Source organism: Lynx rufus, unplaced genomic scaffold, assembly GCF_022079265.1.
Source record: "Lynx rufus isolate CCGP_SWC_20201006 ecotype Redwood Valley unplaced genomic scaffold, mLynRuf1.p SCAF_3, whole genome shotgun sequence".
NCBI classification, from domain to species: Eukaryota; Metazoa; Chordata; class Mammalia; order Carnivora; family Felidae; genus Lynx; species Lynx rufus.
In genome coordinates this window covers 162,980,699-162,999,232 of record NW_025814845.1, presented here as the reverse complement: position 1 = coordinate 162,999,232, position 18,534 = coordinate 162,980,699, and the positions used below count along the sequence as shown (strand labels likewise).

Sequence of the window (18,534 nt, the reverse complement as noted above, 5' to 3'; positions counted from 1 at the left end):
TACAGAGTTTACCATTTCTCCAGGAACCCCCTTCAGTCATAATGTTAATGCCTTACCAGAGGGAAAACAACCTTAGCTTGACAAGAGCAAGGCGTCAGGTATCTTAGGAGTCATGCTGTGACTTCCCTCACAGTGAAGAGAGCTGGCTGAGCCCCGGGAGGTGTGCGGGAGCCAGCCCACCTCAGGCCTTCCGTGAGGTAAGTTTTCCTTGCAAGCAGGCTGAATCAGGACTACCTGGTCCTTCCAGTTCCATACACCCTGAAATACTCCCCCATTCGAGAAATGCTTCTGGATAACTCATCTGGAGAGGCCCAACTAGCTCTGCCTGCTGCGATTTGGGATGATGACACACTGTGACCATGTGCGGTGGCTCACTGCAAGAGAAGGGGAGCGGCAGCTTTCCTCAGTACCTGTCCCTGTACGCATTAGCTCCATGCACATTTTCATGGGGCACACCACACACACTCATTTTATCAGCATTTAAAATACTGTCAAAAAAACCACCACCATTGCTTTGCTTTAATAAATGTTTATTTAGCGCCTAAGTACGAGGCACTGTGTTTGCACCAGGAGGAATACGCAGATGAACAAGGCATAATTCTTGCCCTTAAGCTCACAGTCTAGTGCGGGAAATTAGACATGTACACAAGGAACCATCATACGAGGCAGAAAGCGATAAAATGCCATGGGATTGATCCCAGTAGAGTATTATGAGAGGAAGAAAATACTACTTTTGGATGAAAATACGAGATTAGAGAAGTTGCCTTAGAAGTAGGGGGTCTACAGGTCAGGTGTACACGGGAGCAAATTAAGGGGAAAAAATAAACCAGAAGACTCCAAAGTCAGAAGCGGGAGGTGCTAAGTGCTGAGGCGGGAGGAGGAGGGTGGGCCCGGCATGGGACAGGTGGCTGGAAGAAGTGTCTGGAAGCTGTGTGGGCTCCCCTGAGGGTGGTTCTATACATAATGCCAGGCAAAGCTGTTGCAGAGGTGATCTTACTCAAGTTCTGCTTTATAAAGCTTAATTTAGAGGCAATGGATAGCGACTTTACAGAGGGAAGGGCTGAGGGAGGAGGCCCGTTTAAAAATAATTATAGGGGCAACTGGGTGGCTCAATTGGTTAAATGTCCAACTTCAGTTCAGGTCATGAGCTTGCGATTCATGGGTTTGAGCCCCACATGGGGCTCTGTGCTGACAGCTCAGAGCCTGGAGCCTGCTTTGGATTCTGTGTCTCCCTCTCTCTCTGCCCCTCCCCCGCTCACATGCTTTCTCAAAATATATAAAAAGAGGTTTAAAAACAAATGATTACAAGAGCCCGGATTAGAGTAACAAGGCAGCCACAGTGAGAATGCAGGCTTTTCGGATGGAAGATGGGATGGAAGTGACAAGAGAGGGGAATGGCTAAATAGGGAAAACAGGGGGATAGAGGAGGTAAAGGGGGGTGAAATGTGACGGAGTTTCATACCTAGAGACAAAGAGACCCATCCACGAGCTAGGAAAATCCAGATGAAAAGTCTGAATGTGGGAAGAGAGGCGGGAAGAAGGGAGGATGGGTGCTGGCGGGTGTCCGGGCGGAGGGTCCAGCGGGCCGTTACAGTGGAGTTGAGGGTCCGGGGTAGAGGTCCAAGCTGGAACACCAGCCAGACAGCCGTCTGTCAGTGGCAACAGCCACAGCCCCGTGGAGGTGGCCCCGGTCACCACGCGAAGTACAACCTGTTCCACCTTTCCTTCTATACGGAACTCTCCCAGAAAAGTCAGAAGCATGATGATGCATCATATGAAACGTGCTGTTTCCCTTTGCGTGCTCTCCTGTCTTCACTCCTGAGAAACCATGTCTTCGGTGTTAGGATTCCAAGCGGGAAAGTTGCTTGCCTCCACTGTGGAGGGTCATTCTGAAAAGATTTACTCCAATGAGAGTTTTTTAACCTTTTCATTATCACTTATTTTGAAGTTTTCTGTAATAAAATTATTTTCCTAAGGATTTCAGAAAAACGATCGATGTATCATCCTGCCTCACTGAGCCTAAGAGCTGGAAGGGACCAGAGAGGTCATCACTTTCTCCCTCATTTCACAAATGAGGAAACCGAGGCCCTGAGAGGCCACAAGACTTGCTGGCATCTCACATGGCAAGGATGGTGGAACTGGCACCACATGTAAGACAGTGTGTTTTCTCTCTGCCACGACTGTACCCTGGGTGCCAGCTACCATCTGACACACAGGAAGACAGATAGATGGGTAGACAGACAAACAAACAGGTATGTAAGTAGGGAACTAGGAGCAAGAGTGACTGGGAATAACACATTTATATTTTAACTTCTTTTTCAAGTGGGGAACAGGAGAGAATGGCTTCTGATAGAAAGGCATTTTTTGGACCCAGCAATGCCTTGCAGATCTGAAAAGGAAATTACTCTGACTCTCTTGAAATATTAAAGTGCACTTAACCAGAAAATATTAGGCTACATTACTACACCTTATATTCGATAAGCCTCACAGTCAGCCGCAACAGAAATGATGGTATTCTTGGTTGGCACGTGTGCATGTGGAAAGGCCGTTTGCAGGAAAACAAGGTCAATACAAATTAGACTTTACGTTGTTTTATCCGTCACAGACGCAAAATGCCCACGGTAATTCCCTGTTGGAAAGTTATATGAGAAATCCTCAGAATGAGGTTCTAAATACATTTACATAGAAGATGGAGAAAAAAAGACAACTCCATTGCAAATACAGAAGTCCCAAATATCCAGGCAGGGTTCTGATGAACAGCTGTGTCACAGTAAACCAGCCAGAGTACATCGGGTTCTTCCCCATCATCTGGAAACACACATCCTATCGATTTTTAATTAATGGTTCCCTCTAATAAAGGCTGCTTCAACACATCCCCCAGGCCCACTAGAGTCTGCCAGCAACACATCTGGGTGGGAGCTGTCAGATTTTCCAAAAAACCTTCTTTTTATAGAGAATGTAGGCAATGAGCACCCAAAGTGCAGAGGCGACTATGTTCTGAGTTAGATGCTCTTTGTGCGACTGGTTGTCCCCCAGCTTCCACTGGAAGGGGAAGTAGTTCTCAAACACCTCGTGGCCAACGTACACCAGAATAGAATTCATTCCTGGAGGAGAGATGCACAAGGTAAGGCTTTCCTGAGCCACATCTGATCATCTACTTAATTCTGGAAATTTGACTTGGGTTCAGTGAAAAAAACCAAAAAGCTTGCACCTACATTATTGGCTACTGCCAAAAATACATGATGTGTATCTTAGATACTATGACATGTAAGCTCGATCAAAAACAGAAAATATTTATGACAGTGTAATCCGTGAATACTAAATCTGCCAGGAGAGCCAAAATTATGAACTTCTATTTTCTAGGGTTAGAAAAATGTAACTATTACAAGAATCAAAGGGCTAAAGTGAGTCTTCAAGTAGAACTGCATGGAAACCATTCTGTTTATCTCTTGATATTTCTTATGCGTAATCTGTAAGGTAGTATATTTACACTCAGAAGGCAAGCATGGCCCCATTGCTGAAGCATCAGAAGCTGGCTAATATGCCCTGGATGGTTTCTGATGCTCTGTAACTCGGCATTTCCTGAAGAAACAAGTGGAGCTTGGTTATGACCCCACAATCTAAACAGATAAAATGGGTGGACGGCATCAGAACAGGCCACGGACGTACTGCACATGGCCTGGGACAGTGTGGCCCCGGCTGCTTTCTCCCTCAGCCTGCATCTTGGAAATCTGCCACTGAGGCCGGGGGGCCCAGGGACATAGCACTGGGCGTGCTCAGCGTCTCTGGGCTGACCCACTTGGTCGCCATCATCGACTCTGGGTGACTTACCTGGGTAGAAGAACGGGGTCCCTGTCCACAGTCCCTTCACGTCCACAATAGGGTACAGGATAAGCAGGATGAAGAAGGCAAAGGAGCTCAGTGTGGTGACATAGGAAATGGACCTACGAGGTGAACAGGGTGTTTCAGGCTCCCGAGGAACGCATCCAGTATCAGCAGGACCAACCCACATGAAAATGACATGGTTTTCTGTACCTACCACAGATTTTTGTTTATTGGAATAAAGCCTTCATTTTCAGAAATTTTCGTCAAAGCAATAGAAATAAGCCCCTGAAATGGGGGGGGGGGGGAGGGAGAACGTTAGTTTTTTATATTATCTCAAAAAAACCACTGTGTTTCAAAACTGGAAAATACATTAATTGCTTAAGGAGGGCTGAAAATTGTGTTTTATATTTTATTCTTTTAACTGGAAAAATATTTTCAAGATGCATAACTAAAGATATTCTCAAAAAAATATTCTTAAAAACATCTCCAAAGCATTCTTCTGAGTTGAAGGTAAAGTAATTGATAAATTAGAGAGGAAACATGAGGGATAAAACAAACAGCCAAACTTTCAACTCTGCCACCTGGAGATCTGGAAGCGGACCTTTGGAAATGTGCTGTCTGCCTGGTCTTTCTGGTCTGGCTACCCACCAGAACCCACACCACTTCCTCAGGCATTCCTGGCCAGCTGGTTGACAGCCAACACTCTTATTTATAAAGACATTTGGCTAAGAAAACTAACCTGAGAGTTTAGGTATAAAGATTTGTTTCTCTCCATTACTCCAGTGAAGAACGCAGCTACTGTGATGTGGTGATAGCTGCTATCCGCTGCTGCTAAACATTTTATTTCTTTGAAATATACGTGTGGAAGGAATTTCAGTGAGGAACATAGGTTACTTACTAGAAAACAACACCAGGCAGTGAATCTGATCAGTATGTCTTTGGTCTGGTCCTTGTAATACAAGAGTATTTTTCCTGCCTGGAGAGGAAAACACAGATGACCAAGAGACCTGCTTAAGGTGTATTTGTATTTCATGTTCATCCAGTGTCCTAATCACTCGTCTGCCAAGCACGCTGCTAGATGCTGGGATGGAACGTCACCCCTGCCCTAGACAACTAGACACCAAGGCACAGGGGACAACTCAGGAGGGGAGGAAACGCCAGAGAGGAAGTGCCATCAGGTTGAGGCTACGACTGCAGAGCAGGAAGGGCATCTGGGCAGAATGGAACAGCATGCACAGAAGCATGTCAAATGGCTGAAAGAGCATGTGTCCCTGAGCTGCAGGTAATTGTCAAAGGCTAGAGGGTTGGGATGGGCAGGAAGATGGTAGGCAGGTGGGCTTGTGGGTCTCTCTGTGAGGCACAGGCTTTCTCCCATAGGTGAGAGGGAGCTGAGGAAAGTCACTCCCCTACCCCCCCTCCCGCCCCCAAAAAACTAGTAACAAGGGACGAGCTCTGACAGCCTGCCAGATGGCCCATTGTGGCAGCAGTACAGAAGGGGACAGGGTGGAACTAGAGGCAGAGAAACACTTTAGAAACAGTACAATCTGGACTTTGCATAAAAACTCCCTGAAATTAGGAAATAACTTCTGAAAGCATAAAAGGATGAGAAAATATTCATAATAATTTGTAATTAAGCTAAAATTTATGAATGTTTTCTATATGCCAGTTCTTAGAATTGTACATAAATTAGCTTATTTAATCCTCTCAACACCGTCATGAGGTAGATGCTGCTGGAGCACAGACGGATGGACGTGCTGAAGGCTACCCAGCTGGAAAGTGGTGGAATGTGGTTCAGACCCAGGCGGTGTGGACCCAGGTCTGCGCTCTGAACCCTATCCTAGGCTGCTCCCACAGGCACAGACTTACCTCAAGAGCAAACACAGGGATTAAATGAACGTATGTAAAAGTACCCACTGTGAACCACAAAGTACAACAGAGATAAGTATAAAGCAGTATTTCTAAATATGAAATCACCAAAATGTATATGCTTTAGACCTGCACCATCCAATATGGGAGCCACTAGCCTCATGAGCCTATTTGAAATTAAATTTAAATTAATTAAAATTAAATGAAATTTAGGGGCGCCTAGGTGGCTCAGTCGGTTGAGCATCGTACTCTTGATTTCGGCTCATCAGGTCATGATCTTGCAGTTCGTGGAATCAAGCCCCACATCAGGCTCTGTGCTGGCAACACGGAGCCTGCTTGGGATTCTCTCTCTTCCTCCCTCTCTCTGTTCCTCCCCCACTCATGTGTGCTCACTCCCTTCCTCTCTCTCTCTCAAAATAAATAAACATTTAAAAAAAGAATAAAACATGGGATGTCTGGGTGGCTCAGTCAGTTAAGCATCCGACTCTTGATTTTGGCTCAGGTCACGATCTCACTCATGGTTCATGAGTTTGAGCCCCACATCAGGCTCCATGCTGACAGCTAACAGCACAGAGCCTGCTGGGATTCTCCCTCTCTCCCTGTCTCTCTGCCCCTCCCCTGCTCATGCTTTCTCTCTCTCTCTGTCAAAGTAAGTAAACATTTTAAAAATTTAATAATAAAACTTAATTTAATATAATTAAAAATTCAGTTCCTCAGTCATGCTCGTATACCACATTTCAAGTTAAAAGCCATATGGACATAAAAAACATTTTCATTGTCACGGAACATTCCATTAGTGCTGCTTTACAGGCTTCTTCCTCTTCCAGTTAGTTCTGCTCAAACAATAGTTTCAAACATCAATAAGGAGAACATTAGGGGATAAAAGTCTAGGCTGTTCAGAATTTTAACAAAATTGCACATAAGATACACCAAGAACCACCTACATTGACTCTGGCATAAAATATGCATAACCTGAAACCATACAAAGTGTATATGAAAGAAATGTGCCAAGTGACACTGAGGCTTCCCAACATCACCAGTACACTCCAGCAGGGAAACCTTTTTGCCCACAAACTGCTGTGCTTCTATTGCTAAGATAAGCCACATAAATAAATAACGAGAATCTGGGGAAGCATATAGGAATTATACGGAATTATTTCAATGTGCTAAATTTTAGCAAATTCTAGTTTTGACCATTTGTCACATATAAACAGAATGTATTATACCACAGAAGATATGCTTCCAGTTACTTAATGAAATAGTTTTTGAATTAGTGATGAATCAATAATCATAAGCTATATAAAATAAACAAATACCTGAACTCCTAAAAATGCCATCACAATGGAGTTGATGGTCCCTAAGATTCCCTCTGGATCGTAGGCCACCTCGGTGTGATAAAGCACCTTCATAGAGCAGAAAAAGAAGGCAGAACCCACTGACCATGAAACGCACACAAACAACTCAGAGACTAAATACAAACTTGAGTACACTCCAGAATTCAATGTTTTTTGTTTTTGCTGCAGAAATTCACTGCCAATTTGTGGGGATTACAGGCAGAATACTTCTGGGTGACAAAGTGTGGGGTGTGTGACACCAGAAGGAACACAGAGCCCAGGGACAAGCCGTGGTCCAGAGCAGCCACTTCAACCTCAAGTGCCCTGGGACACAATGCTTCCCCACCCAGTTCCAAAACTGTGCATAATACCTTCATAACTGTTAGGCTTATTCAACCTGGTCAACCCTACTGTAACATCAAAAAGATGTTCTTGCCTAACTTCTCTTATGGCAAATTAACATTTAAAAACATACCTGTACTAGGGCACGTGGGTGGCTCATTCAGTTAAGCATCTGACTCTTGATTTTGGCTCAGGTCGTGATCTCATGGTTTGTGAGTTCGAGCCCTGTGTCAGGCTCTGTGCTGACAGTGCGGAACCTGCTTGGGATTCTCTCTCTCCCTCTCTCTGCCCCTCCCCTGCTCATGTTCTCTCTCTCTCTCTCTCTCTCTCTCTTTCTCAAAATAAATATTTAAATATGTGTATGTGTATGTATTATTTTATTATAAAACAAATGTTATTATGGAAATTGCAGAAATTTGGAAATATACAGTGTAGTGGATGCCACAGTGCCTCACATAGATATCCCCCTGCCCCACTTCTCTCAGGACTAAAGCATTTGTTTCCTGAGCTGGTAGAAATATTCATGGCCAGAAAGCTCTCAGCCAAGTCCCTTTTCTGGATCTGTCCCTGACTGAAGAGAGCTGCCTCTCCAGGAGCCACACTCCCTTGCTGGGGGTAGTCTGTATCCAACCAGGGTTAACAAGGGCCCGATCTCTCACTCCAGAACAACTGTAAAGCACCAGCACAGCCCCCCAGGAGATTAACTAAGGCGGTATGACTATGAGGCAGTCCAACTGCCCCTTCTACGAGTTCCTGATCCCTTTGATCCCTAGCAGGTGTCAATCCCAAAAGTACGGCCTGATAGGCTCCCTGCATACGAATCTCAGACTCAGACTCGGCTGCCAGGAAGCCCAACTGAGCTACAGGAAAAAGCACGCTGCCGCATGCTTGACACAGTGCATTCACACTTTCCAATCCAAATTAATGAATACACACATTTAATGAACATTAAATTTCCAAAATCAGCAAACTGTTCAATTAAAAATTAGTTCCCATCACAGTTTGCTAAACGGACAGTTTCCAGTTGACCAGCCCCTTCCGTTTTCTCTCACTTCAAACCCCCCAAATGTCTAGTTCTAAGTGCAACTAGGCTCACTCACGGCCGAAGAAGGATGCTGGTAAATATGGTCATCGCCCAGAAGCAAGCGGTCAATGTAGCCAGCAGCTCCTCCAGTACAATTTGGATACTTCCCCAAATCTCCAATGCCACCAGGTCCAAGATAACCACTGGGAAAGAGAACATGTACTTCACTGACAAGACTTCAGAGGGGCTCAGGGTATATACTGGCAATTGTTGCAGCCCAACAAGTGGCTTCACACAATGCAACCCCTCGGAGCCATGTTACCCTACAGCAATGCTTTTTGGACTTGACTGCTCCCTGCGTGCTAAGGTGGGAGGCCAGCCTGCGTTCAAACTGACCCTGAAAAAGCCTCACGGAGACATTCCTCTGGACATCCACCCAACTCCTCTCCCAATACACACTATGCCTCAAAGAAGAAAGAGTAAAAGAGAATTCCTCTTGGGAAATTTGCAAGCTATCACCCCAGAAGCTCTGACCTGGCAGAAAATGACATGCAAAAAGGGATTACGTACATGGGCTCACTTACGTAGGACATCCAGGAACAGGCAAGAAGAATGTCAAGCCCAGCCAAATGCTTTCCAGCATCAGAATGAAGAGCCACTGGGGCCAGCTGAAGATGATGTCTCGAAGGGAAAAGCAGCTTCTCTCCTGAGTGAGGGGCATAAAAACACATATATGAACTACATGCAAGTAGAATAGGAAAAAAAAGATGCATATATGTATTGGGGAAATTCTGTGTGATTCCTCTCTGGCCTTGATGGTAGTAATATAAAACTAGATGAACGTTTATTTCATATGTATCATATGGTCTAGCTGCCCCTCTCCATGAAATATCATAATAAAACATTAGTTAAAAAGACAGCACTGGGTAATTCCACTCCTATACCCAAGAAAATTGAGAACAGACGTTCACACAAAAACTTATACACAAATACACATGGAATCTTTATTCATACTAGGCAAAGAATGGGAATAAGTCATATGCCCATCAATTGATGAATGTATCCAAAAGGTGGGACATTCATAAAACGGAGTATTATTCAGCAGTAAAAACGAATGAAGAACTAAAACATGGCACAACATGGATAAACCTTGAAAAATATGCTAAGTGAAAGCCACCAAACAAAAAAGGCACATATTATAAAATTCCACTTATATGAAATGTCCGTAACAGGTAAATCTACAGAAACAGAAAATAGATGAGGAGTTGCCTAGGGCTGGGGGAGTTGTGGAGAAACGGCAAGTGGCTGATAGTGAGTACAGGGTTTCTTATGGAATAACGAAAATGTTCTAGAACTGGATAGGGGGGATGACTGCACAACTCTGTGAATATACTACATGTCACTGAATTGCACATTTCAAACTTGTGACTTTTACAGTATGTGAAACATATCTCAATAAAGGTGTCATTAAAAAGCAATTAAAAATACATTTTTAAAAAGGAAAATGAAATTTAAACTTTTGAAGCTGTCCTGGTTGAAAGAAGGAGTATAGCCCACCTATCCTCTTTTTTTTTTAAGTTTATTTATTTTTGAGAGACAGACAGCATGAGTGGGGGAGGGACAGAGAGATAGAGAAAGAGGGAGAGAGAATCCTACGAATCCCACGTGGGGCTCAAACCCACGAAACCCATGAGATCATGACTGGAGCCAAAACCAAGAGTTGGATGCCCAACCAACGGAGCCACCCAGGCACCCCTAGCCCACCTATTCTTGGTGTCACACCACATCCCTTACTCTATCATGGTGGCTGTGGAGGAGCCTCCACAGACCTTAGGTCCCACACATGGCTAACCAAGCCCATGTTCATGTCTACTCTCGCTTCACCTCAAGAAAAGCCATAGCAGAGGGGACACATACAACAACAGAGTGGGCAGAACAGGTGAAGGAACAATGATCCAATCCCCTCCAAGGACATATAACTGAACAATCAATGCAGGGAAGGCCAAGTGAGTGTGGGGTTCAGTGATGAATATGCTAGTTACATATACAGAAAGGAGCTAGAAAGCAAAGACAACTTTATAAATTAAGTAGGATCCCAAGTGGAAGAACTTTAACACTTCTTCCTAAATTTTTACCTCTACCAGGGAAAAAAAAAGCTCCACCTGGGTAAACTCACTGAGCAATTTATATTAAGACAGAAAGCAATCACAAGGGCGCCTGGGTGGCTCAGTTGGTTAAGCATCCAACTTCAGCCTAGGTCATGATCTTGCGGTTCGAGGTTCGAGCCCCACATCGGGCTCTGTGCTGACAGCTCAGAGCTGGAGCCTGCTTTGGATTCTAGGTCTCCCTCTGTCTGCCCTTCCTCCACTCGCACTCTGTCTCTCTGCCTCTCTCAAAAATAAACATTAAAAAAAAAAAAAAGAAAGAAAGCAATCATGAAAGAAATGAAACTCTCACATACTTCCTACAAATAAATACTAACTAGCCAAAGACAATAGTGTCATTCTCCTCCACCCTACCTTGGCATTTTTCCTCCAAGTTGAATCTTCACAGCATGTATATAGACACTGAAATGTTTCATGAGTTTCTATATACCTTATACTGCAAGGAATTAAAAAATTGGCAGTAATGCCCCAAAAGACTAAACTAGCAAACTGGATGATGGTGATATTATTTAATGCCGTCACAATGCATCTGATCACTGGACACTTAAAAATTTATTAGGAGGGGACATCTCATGTTATGTGTTTTTTCCCCATAATAAAGAAAAACGATTGATGTAAAGACTAAATAAAAATAACTAATTGAAGGAAAAAAATAATGCATTTGACTAACAGAGTCTACTGACTCTGAGTCTACTGACATACAGTACTGTGCTCAGCACTAAAGAAGGTTCTGAAAATCATACAGTGATTTCTGCACCCCTAGCCCCACCATGTTTAAAAGTAGGTTTTCTCACCGAGGCACAGCTTTCAGGCACAGGTTTGGCAAAGATGAGCTCTAACACGGCAACCACAAAGTAGGTCACCCCCAGCCGCTGGAGCACACCAGGGATTCGCACCTTATCCCAAGACACTATAGAAGGCACAAGTTAAGTAAAGTGTTAGCCAGAATTCCTCTTCCTGCCCAAGACAACATTATTTTTTTCTAAGGGGGAAAGCATACCTCTATTGTACTTAAGTACACTTTGAAGCTCTTGGAGATAGTAATACATATGGGATTCGGCTCAACCTCACAGCTGGAAGTGGCCAGCTGGGACATGGGGACAAGAATACGTGTCTTCCTTGGGTGTGGGACAAAGCAAGGACTACCTGGGCCCTGGGGTTCCTCCCCTGGCCCTTTGTCACACCGGGCATGGGTTCAACCAGCTCTCACATCCACCATCAACTTGCAGAGCCAGCACAGGCCACAAATAGATTCTCCCTGTCCTATAGGCTACGTGACTACTCACTGGAAGAGTGTGACCATGTAATGAGCCCTACAATGTATCCTCCTGGGAGCAGTGGTTCACTTTTTGAAGATCCACTGAATCAACTATTACGTGACACCTTTCCTTATGACCCCAAATGGAAGTGACCTCTACCTCCTCCTAATGTGCTTCTGAGCTGAAGGGACCACATGACTCTTGTCCAGGTAACTATGTCCTGTTTTACTAATGACACTGAGTACAGCAACCTTGAGTACAGCAACCACCAATTTCCCTGACTCTGACGCTGGTCCCAGGCACAGGGTGTGTGTCCTTCCCTCAAGCTTCCCGTGTCGCTCACACTGCTAAACAACAACAAAGATATTCCTTCCCAGCAACCCAGCAGGCATACAGGTGATAACCAAGGTGGATTGTTGAACTACCACACAACAGCCTTATTATGAAAGCTGATGAATCCAAAGAGGCAGGAGGGCAGGGTCTGAGAACCAGGTGACCTGATCTGGCTCTACTCTGTCCCTGCACTTGGAAGATCCACAGAAAGCACTTTAATCTCTCTGGGACTCAGAGTCTTCCTTTGGACAGCAGAAGGATTTGAGTAGTCTTGGAAGCTCCTCCCAGGTCTGAAGTCCCAAGATAATAATAATAATACCCGATGCTATATAAGCATGTTTACACTTTTCTAATAACTGTTCTTTTTGCAGGAACCTGAGATGAAGGAATTATATTTCTTTTTAATTCTGATACATAGTTTTCCTATTTCAACCCAAATATATACAAAAACAGGGGAAAAAATACTTACATGGACCAAGACAGTAATTGGGGTTCACAATGAACATTCCTATACAGATTAACAAGAAACTCCTCCATCCAATTTTCCCCATCAATTTGAGTTTTGAACATCCTCGCTGCAATACGGAAGTCATTGAAAGAAAAATCGAAGATCCCATAATAAATACAAACCTAAAAAAAAAGACAGCTATTAAAAGGTGGCCATTTCTAGGGTGGTTTTACTTTTTTATCTATATGTCATCACTATTTTATAATCTACTACATACAAGAAGCAACACCTGATTTTCTAAAGTGGCTAATTATTGAAGTAACATTGGAGGAGGAATCAGAAGGTAACCCTGTTGGACTATAAGGTTTGTGCACCATCAAGTCCTATCCTAGAAGGAAAATTCTTCAGGGCTGAGTGCAGTTTCCAAGGACAAGACTCCCTTTTAGTTGTCAAAGACAACAATGATGAAGAAGATGCTACAATCTGCAGAACCTGACATTCACTAGCACACCCTCAAAGTCCTTGAGAAACAATGCATTTCAATCATTTCTAAATTCACTCTTTTGCCTGGAAAAAAAAAAAAAAGGAAGTTTTATTTTTTTCTAATTTTGTCTGAGCCACCCACCTCTTTTCCTTCCTTTTTACTATACTAATCCTTTAAAAAAAAAAAAAAGCCAGAATAGCAGTCTTTCTAATTACTGGGTGTGGGGTTAACAGAAGATGAGAGTTTGCTCTTTGGTTCCCCCAGCTTCCTTTCTTGGGGTCACCTAATTGGATAAAAGTGTCTAGTAACAGGAACAGAAACCTATAGGGAACCTTGTAAAGAATATACATAAGTAATTACCCAGTCTTCAGACATATAAAACTTCCTCCTCCCCAAACCCATCTCAAAAAAGAACCCTAGCTCTCCTGCAAAAAACCCTGAACACATATTAGTGATGGAACCCAAGGGATCAAAGACCTAAACCAACAGCCAGTACTACCTCCTAAAGATGGAACAAAGTTGCTCCAAGAGTCACAAGCAAAGACACAAATTCCACATTGTACAGGAAGTCAAGGTCCCTTAACAAGGTGAACAAACCACAGATGATCAGTGATGGAGTGGGTCACTCACTCCAGCATTATTTTACATTTTAATTTATTACTATCATTACCCTGTTACATACCTTATCAGAATTTCCTGATGCCAATACACTACATTTCTTTCAGGAACTGATTTTTATATTTATTTTCAGGATGAATGGGATTTAACTACATATTCAGAATTTATGATTTCCTACAAGATTCCAGGATCTCGAATACCATATCTACAGTAACAAAATGTTCCCTCTGAAATCACTCATCTTTTATAAGCAGGCCTTATGCAAGCCCTGTGCCAAGTATAGGAACTATCCAGTAACACAATTTACAGAAGGACCTCATGAGGGCAGACACCTGTGAGTAACATAGGCCTGTGGCCCAGAACTCAAGGCTGGTCTCAGAGAAAGGCTCCAGCATCCGCTGAAAAAACAAAAACCTGGATGACCTACGGAAGAGCTGGTGGGAGACTGCAACTCACCATGGGAATACGAGGTCGGCCACCGTCAGTCCTGGAGAATAACACAAGAACAAGAGTAAGGAAAAGGACTCTAGAATATAAATACATCCTAAATCTAGATTGGCACCATTATATACTGATATATATGGAAAGTAAACTCACGCAAAGAGTTCACAGGAAAACACTGGGAAGTAACATGCACAGATACTCCCTGGAGACTCTGCAACCAGTCACTAGGCCTGAGACATTTCCTAAGAACATAACTGGGCATGGGAGAGCCAAAGTAGCAGTGTGTAGACAAGTCTGTTATCTTCGAGCAGTGTTACTCAAAATCCATTCTTAAACCAACTACTGAGCCAGATTCACAGACATTACTAACCACCACTCAGGACCAACCTGAGTTCAATGGCACCCCTGAGGAGGACCATGAGTCATAGAAGATAGAGCGCCCATGTGGCTGGAATAAAAGCATATCTGGGCGCTTGGGTGGCTCAGTCGGTTAAGTGTCCAACTTCGGCTCAGGTAATGATCTCATAGTTCATGAGTTCGAGCCCCACGTCAGGCTCTGTGCTGACAGCTCAGAGCCTGGAACCTGCTTTGGATTCTATGTCTCCCTCTCCCTCTGCCCCTCCCCTGCTCGTGCTCTCTCTCTCTCTCTCAAAAATAAATAAACATTAAAACAAATTTTTTTAAGAATATTTTTTTAAAAAAGACATATCTACAATATGACAAAAATCGTTTACAACTAAATTCTTAACAGCTTCTGTAGAGGCCCATGGTCCTGCAGCAGAGCTCAGACGTCTACATGTTACCACAGTGAACCAATGCAAGGCCACAGCACACAAAAACAAGAACAAAACAAAAAGGGTTAATGGAATCATCCAAAGATCATCCTATGGGGCAGGAGCTCAGCACTCAAAGGAGGCTGGTGGGGCATCATCTCTGAGCTCCTGAGGGGATGCCGAGAGGTTCTCTTGCCCACGCTTCTTTGAGGGGTTCTACACAAGCAATGCTACCCTAAGGAAATATCTTACCATTCCAACTTGAGTGTTTGAAGTACCAATATTTTCCTCCTCCATAATTAACGAAGACCATAAGGATGAGAGCTATCCTGTAAAGCAGCAAAGGGCACACTTCAGAGCTTGCACACGTGACAAGGAATGGCCCAACTGTAAGAGACACATTTATACTCACAAGGGGCAGTCACAACACAGAGGACACTTACAGAGCAGGAAGCCATTCTTTCTAATTACTGTAATTAAGGCCCTAACACAAAACCCTTCTGTTGCCAACATTTCCAACATGATTTTTTTTTTCTTAATTTTAGAGAGACAAAAGACAGCATGAGTGGGGGAGGGGCAGAGAGGAAGAGAGAGAGAGAATCCCAAGCAGCTCCACACTGTAAGCACAGAGCCTAATATGGGGTTTGATCTAATGAACCCTGAGATCATGACCTGAGCTGAAACCAAGAGTCGGACGCTTAGCCAACTGAGCCACCCAGGCGCCCCTCCAACGTGATTTCTTAAAAGAAAGTTACACTGGCGCTAAACTGTGTAACTTGAAAACAAAGCAAACATTTCCCATCACTCAGTTTCACACTAATCACTTAGAAGTCTCAGGTTAAAGAACTGTAATAGAAGGCATACAGTTGTTAGAGCTGAGGGCTCAAATCATGGGCCCTCCTCTCTTACGAGGGTAAGACTCTTATCAGTTACCTCAATGTGCTTCTCTGTAAGAGAGGAAACACACCCACAGGGGCCACTGGGACTACTGAGGAGAATAATGTATATCCTGGTGCCTAACCAGTGCTTGGCATATTTTAGGCACTTAATAAATGTTAGTCTACCTGAGAACATCTCATTTCTAAAAGCGGCAAAATCAGAATTAAAAAAAGAAAGAGGAATATGATAAAATAGACTGAATACGTGACTGTTTGATGCTAATTCTGCAGGATACTGAAGAATGAAGACTTTAGTGTGTCAGTGAGGTTATTGCCTGGCTGTCCCACTTAGTCCCCAGGCGACCTCGGGCAAATTACCTAACTCTTCATCAGTACAACAGGCATATTAAAAGTTTATACCTCATAGGGTGGTGGAGAGACTGAATAAATTATGACAAGGAAGTTCCTGGCACAGGGCAAGAATTCAAAAATTGTTACCAATGTTCATTACTCTCATTATTGCCTGGCTTCAAATATACACCCCAGGAGCACTCCGCATCTGGGGAGGCTGGGACAGAATTATAAGGTTATCACTGGAGTTTAAAAGCCCTCCATGGGCAGAAATGGAAGGCCTGACACCTAGATGTTTATTTTCAGCTATATAGGTTTTTCTTTTTAAGGTTTTACTTTTATTCCAGTTATCATACAGTGTAATATTAGTTTCAGGTGTACAATACAGTGATTCAACACTTCCATACAACACCTGGTGCTCATCACAAGTGCACTCCTCAATCCCCATCACCTATTTCTTCCATCCCCCACCCTCCTCCCCTCAGGTAACCATCAGTTTGTCCGCTATAGTTAAGAGTCTGTTTCTCCATTTGCCTCACTCTCTCTCTTTTTTTATCCCTTTGCTCATTAGTATCGCTTCTTAAATTCCACATATGGGTGAAATCATATGGTATTTGTGTTTCTCTGACTGGCTTATTTCACTTAACATCATACTCTCTGGCCCCATCCAGGTCATTGCAAATGGCTCAAGCTATACAGTTTTACACTTTATTTTCAGAGTTGGGTCCTAGCCCTCACTCTTCTACCTGAACTCTAAAAGAAAAACAACTTCTTATATGACTCTGTGGATTTGCTACCAAAAGGGCCTGATATTCTAGCTGTTCTGCTAGCAGTGGGGAAGGGCCAGGACAGACACCAGCAACGGCTGGTGCTTCACTTCCAGACTGGCACAGCCTCCCATTTGGCAAGCTGCTCACCGGACACAGGGGTGCAGATGGTCATAGAGGCCCCGTGTGCAGCTGCCTGCCCACAGGTGAATGACCTTAACTCAGAAGAATCTACATACCAGTGGAAACGTTCTGGCTGTACCCCTCGACTCCTCTCTTGCAACTATTATATTTGCTATCACGACAGTTTTTGAGAAGGGAGAGACCACTGATTTATTTTTACAGCAAGAAGTCCTGCCTACCCTACAAGGTAAATGATATGTAAAAACACCTTAAGTTAGAAGTGTGTTTATGTGCAAACATGTGATCCTGGAATACCTGTGCCCACCGTGTCCCAAGGGAGCCCCACATACCCCCTGAATGTGTCTACACAGCGGAGGCGCGGAGGTGAGGCAGGTGGACACCATCCTCCTGGTTGAGTATCGCCACCAAGTGAGTCTGCCCTGCTTGGAGACCCCAGCTCCTTCAGAAAAACGGGGAGAGAAACATGCCGGTTCGTAATGCTGGCAAGTAAATTTCAGTTATCTGTTTTTTAGGGAAGAAATTAACAGAATAGAGAGTAAAACTCATCCTGAACAATCCTTTAATTTGCTTTTGTAAAGATTCCACCCAGAGGTTTAGTTTTCCACGTTATTTGGTTTTTGTGCTATCTGCTGAGCCTGCAGCTGCCATGTTGATCAATGACCACAAAAAACTGGTCCATGAGTGCATCTGGTACAAGGCTACAAATAAGTATGTCCATAAATGGACAGCAGTATGTCCATAATGAATTTAACACAATATGTTTAGCCATCATAGGAGGCCACTGATTTATAGATTTCATATGGATATCTCTTATTTTTGACACCCTCTACCTAACTGTATTGACTCAACAGTGCTGCCTGCAGAGTGAAAAAATGTCTCCACATCGTGCATACAATGCAGCCCAAAGTTCCAACTCACTAGAAAAGAGAAGGGGATCCTGCCCTTCACCAGAGCCGAAGAGAAGGCTGCTTGCTCTTTATTAAGAATACAGAACACATGACCTGGCCCTCTACAATATAAATAACATTAATTAAGCCAGACAATAAGTATTATTAAACATAGAATTATAAATTCCAAATCTAGAAAACCACCCAGACCACACATGATGCATTCTAATAACTCACAGAATTGATCAGGCGATCAGTTTCCCGTGAATTTATTGCTTTAGAAATCCAATTATGAAAGTCATCCAAACTGTAAATAAATAAAAAAGTCTGTTAATTTATTCCCTTTGGCAAATTTTTCAAAACGATTGGATAGCATATTAAAAGAAAATTAATTTGAAGTTCATATTCTATACGAGTCAAAGAAATAAACATTTTAAAGTATCATTATGTGTGGTCGATCTTACTTCATCCACACTCCCACCCACCGCCCCCTTTCCTGCCTTAGATTGATTATTTTAAAGAATCCCAGACATGGTATCATTTTATCATTTTAGTATGGATCTCTAATAAATAAAAGACTCTTTTTTTAAAA

The 18,534-nt window shown here is 43.4% G+C and overlaps 1 protein-coding gene across 4 annotated transcripts in view; it reads right to left on the bottom strand.

The window, feature by feature from the left end:
* Positions 1–2,575: 2,575 nt before the first annotated feature.
* HGSNAT (heparan-alpha-glucosaminide N-acetyltransferase) overlaps positions 2,576–18,534 on the bottom strand; it is a 51,513-nt gene continuing 35,554 nt past the window's right edge. Inside the window, exons 6-18 of one of the 4 annotated variants that reach the window (XM_047091517.1) lie at positions 18,180–18,249; positions 17,385–17,494; positions 15,168–15,244; positions 14,155–14,185; positions 12,618–12,778; positions 11,351–11,466; positions 8,976–9,097; positions 8,468–8,594; positions 7,008–7,094; positions 4,724–4,801; positions 4,040–4,110; positions 3,832–3,944; positions 2,576–3,104 (exon numbers count right to left, since the gene is read on the bottom strand). In XM_047091517.1, coding sequence (XP_046947473.1) covers positions 2,923–3,104; positions 3,832–3,944; positions 4,040–4,110; positions 4,724–4,801; positions 7,008–7,094; positions 8,468–8,594; positions 8,976–9,097; positions 11,351–11,466; positions 12,618–12,778; positions 14,155–14,185; positions 15,168–15,244; positions 17,385–17,494; positions 18,180–18,249 — 1,345 coding nt within the window. In that variant the 3' untranslated portion in view covers positions 2,576–2,922. Of the gene's footprint in view, positions 3,105–3,831; positions 3,945–4,039; positions 4,111–4,723; positions 4,802–7,007; positions 7,095–8,467; positions 8,595–8,975; positions 9,098–11,350; positions 11,467–12,617; positions 12,779–14,154; positions 14,186–15,167; positions 15,245–17,384; positions 17,495–18,179; positions 18,250–18,534 lie in introns of those variants that run through there. The other 3 variants (XM_047091514.1, XM_047091516.1, XM_047091515.1) reach the window with 3 other exon arrangements.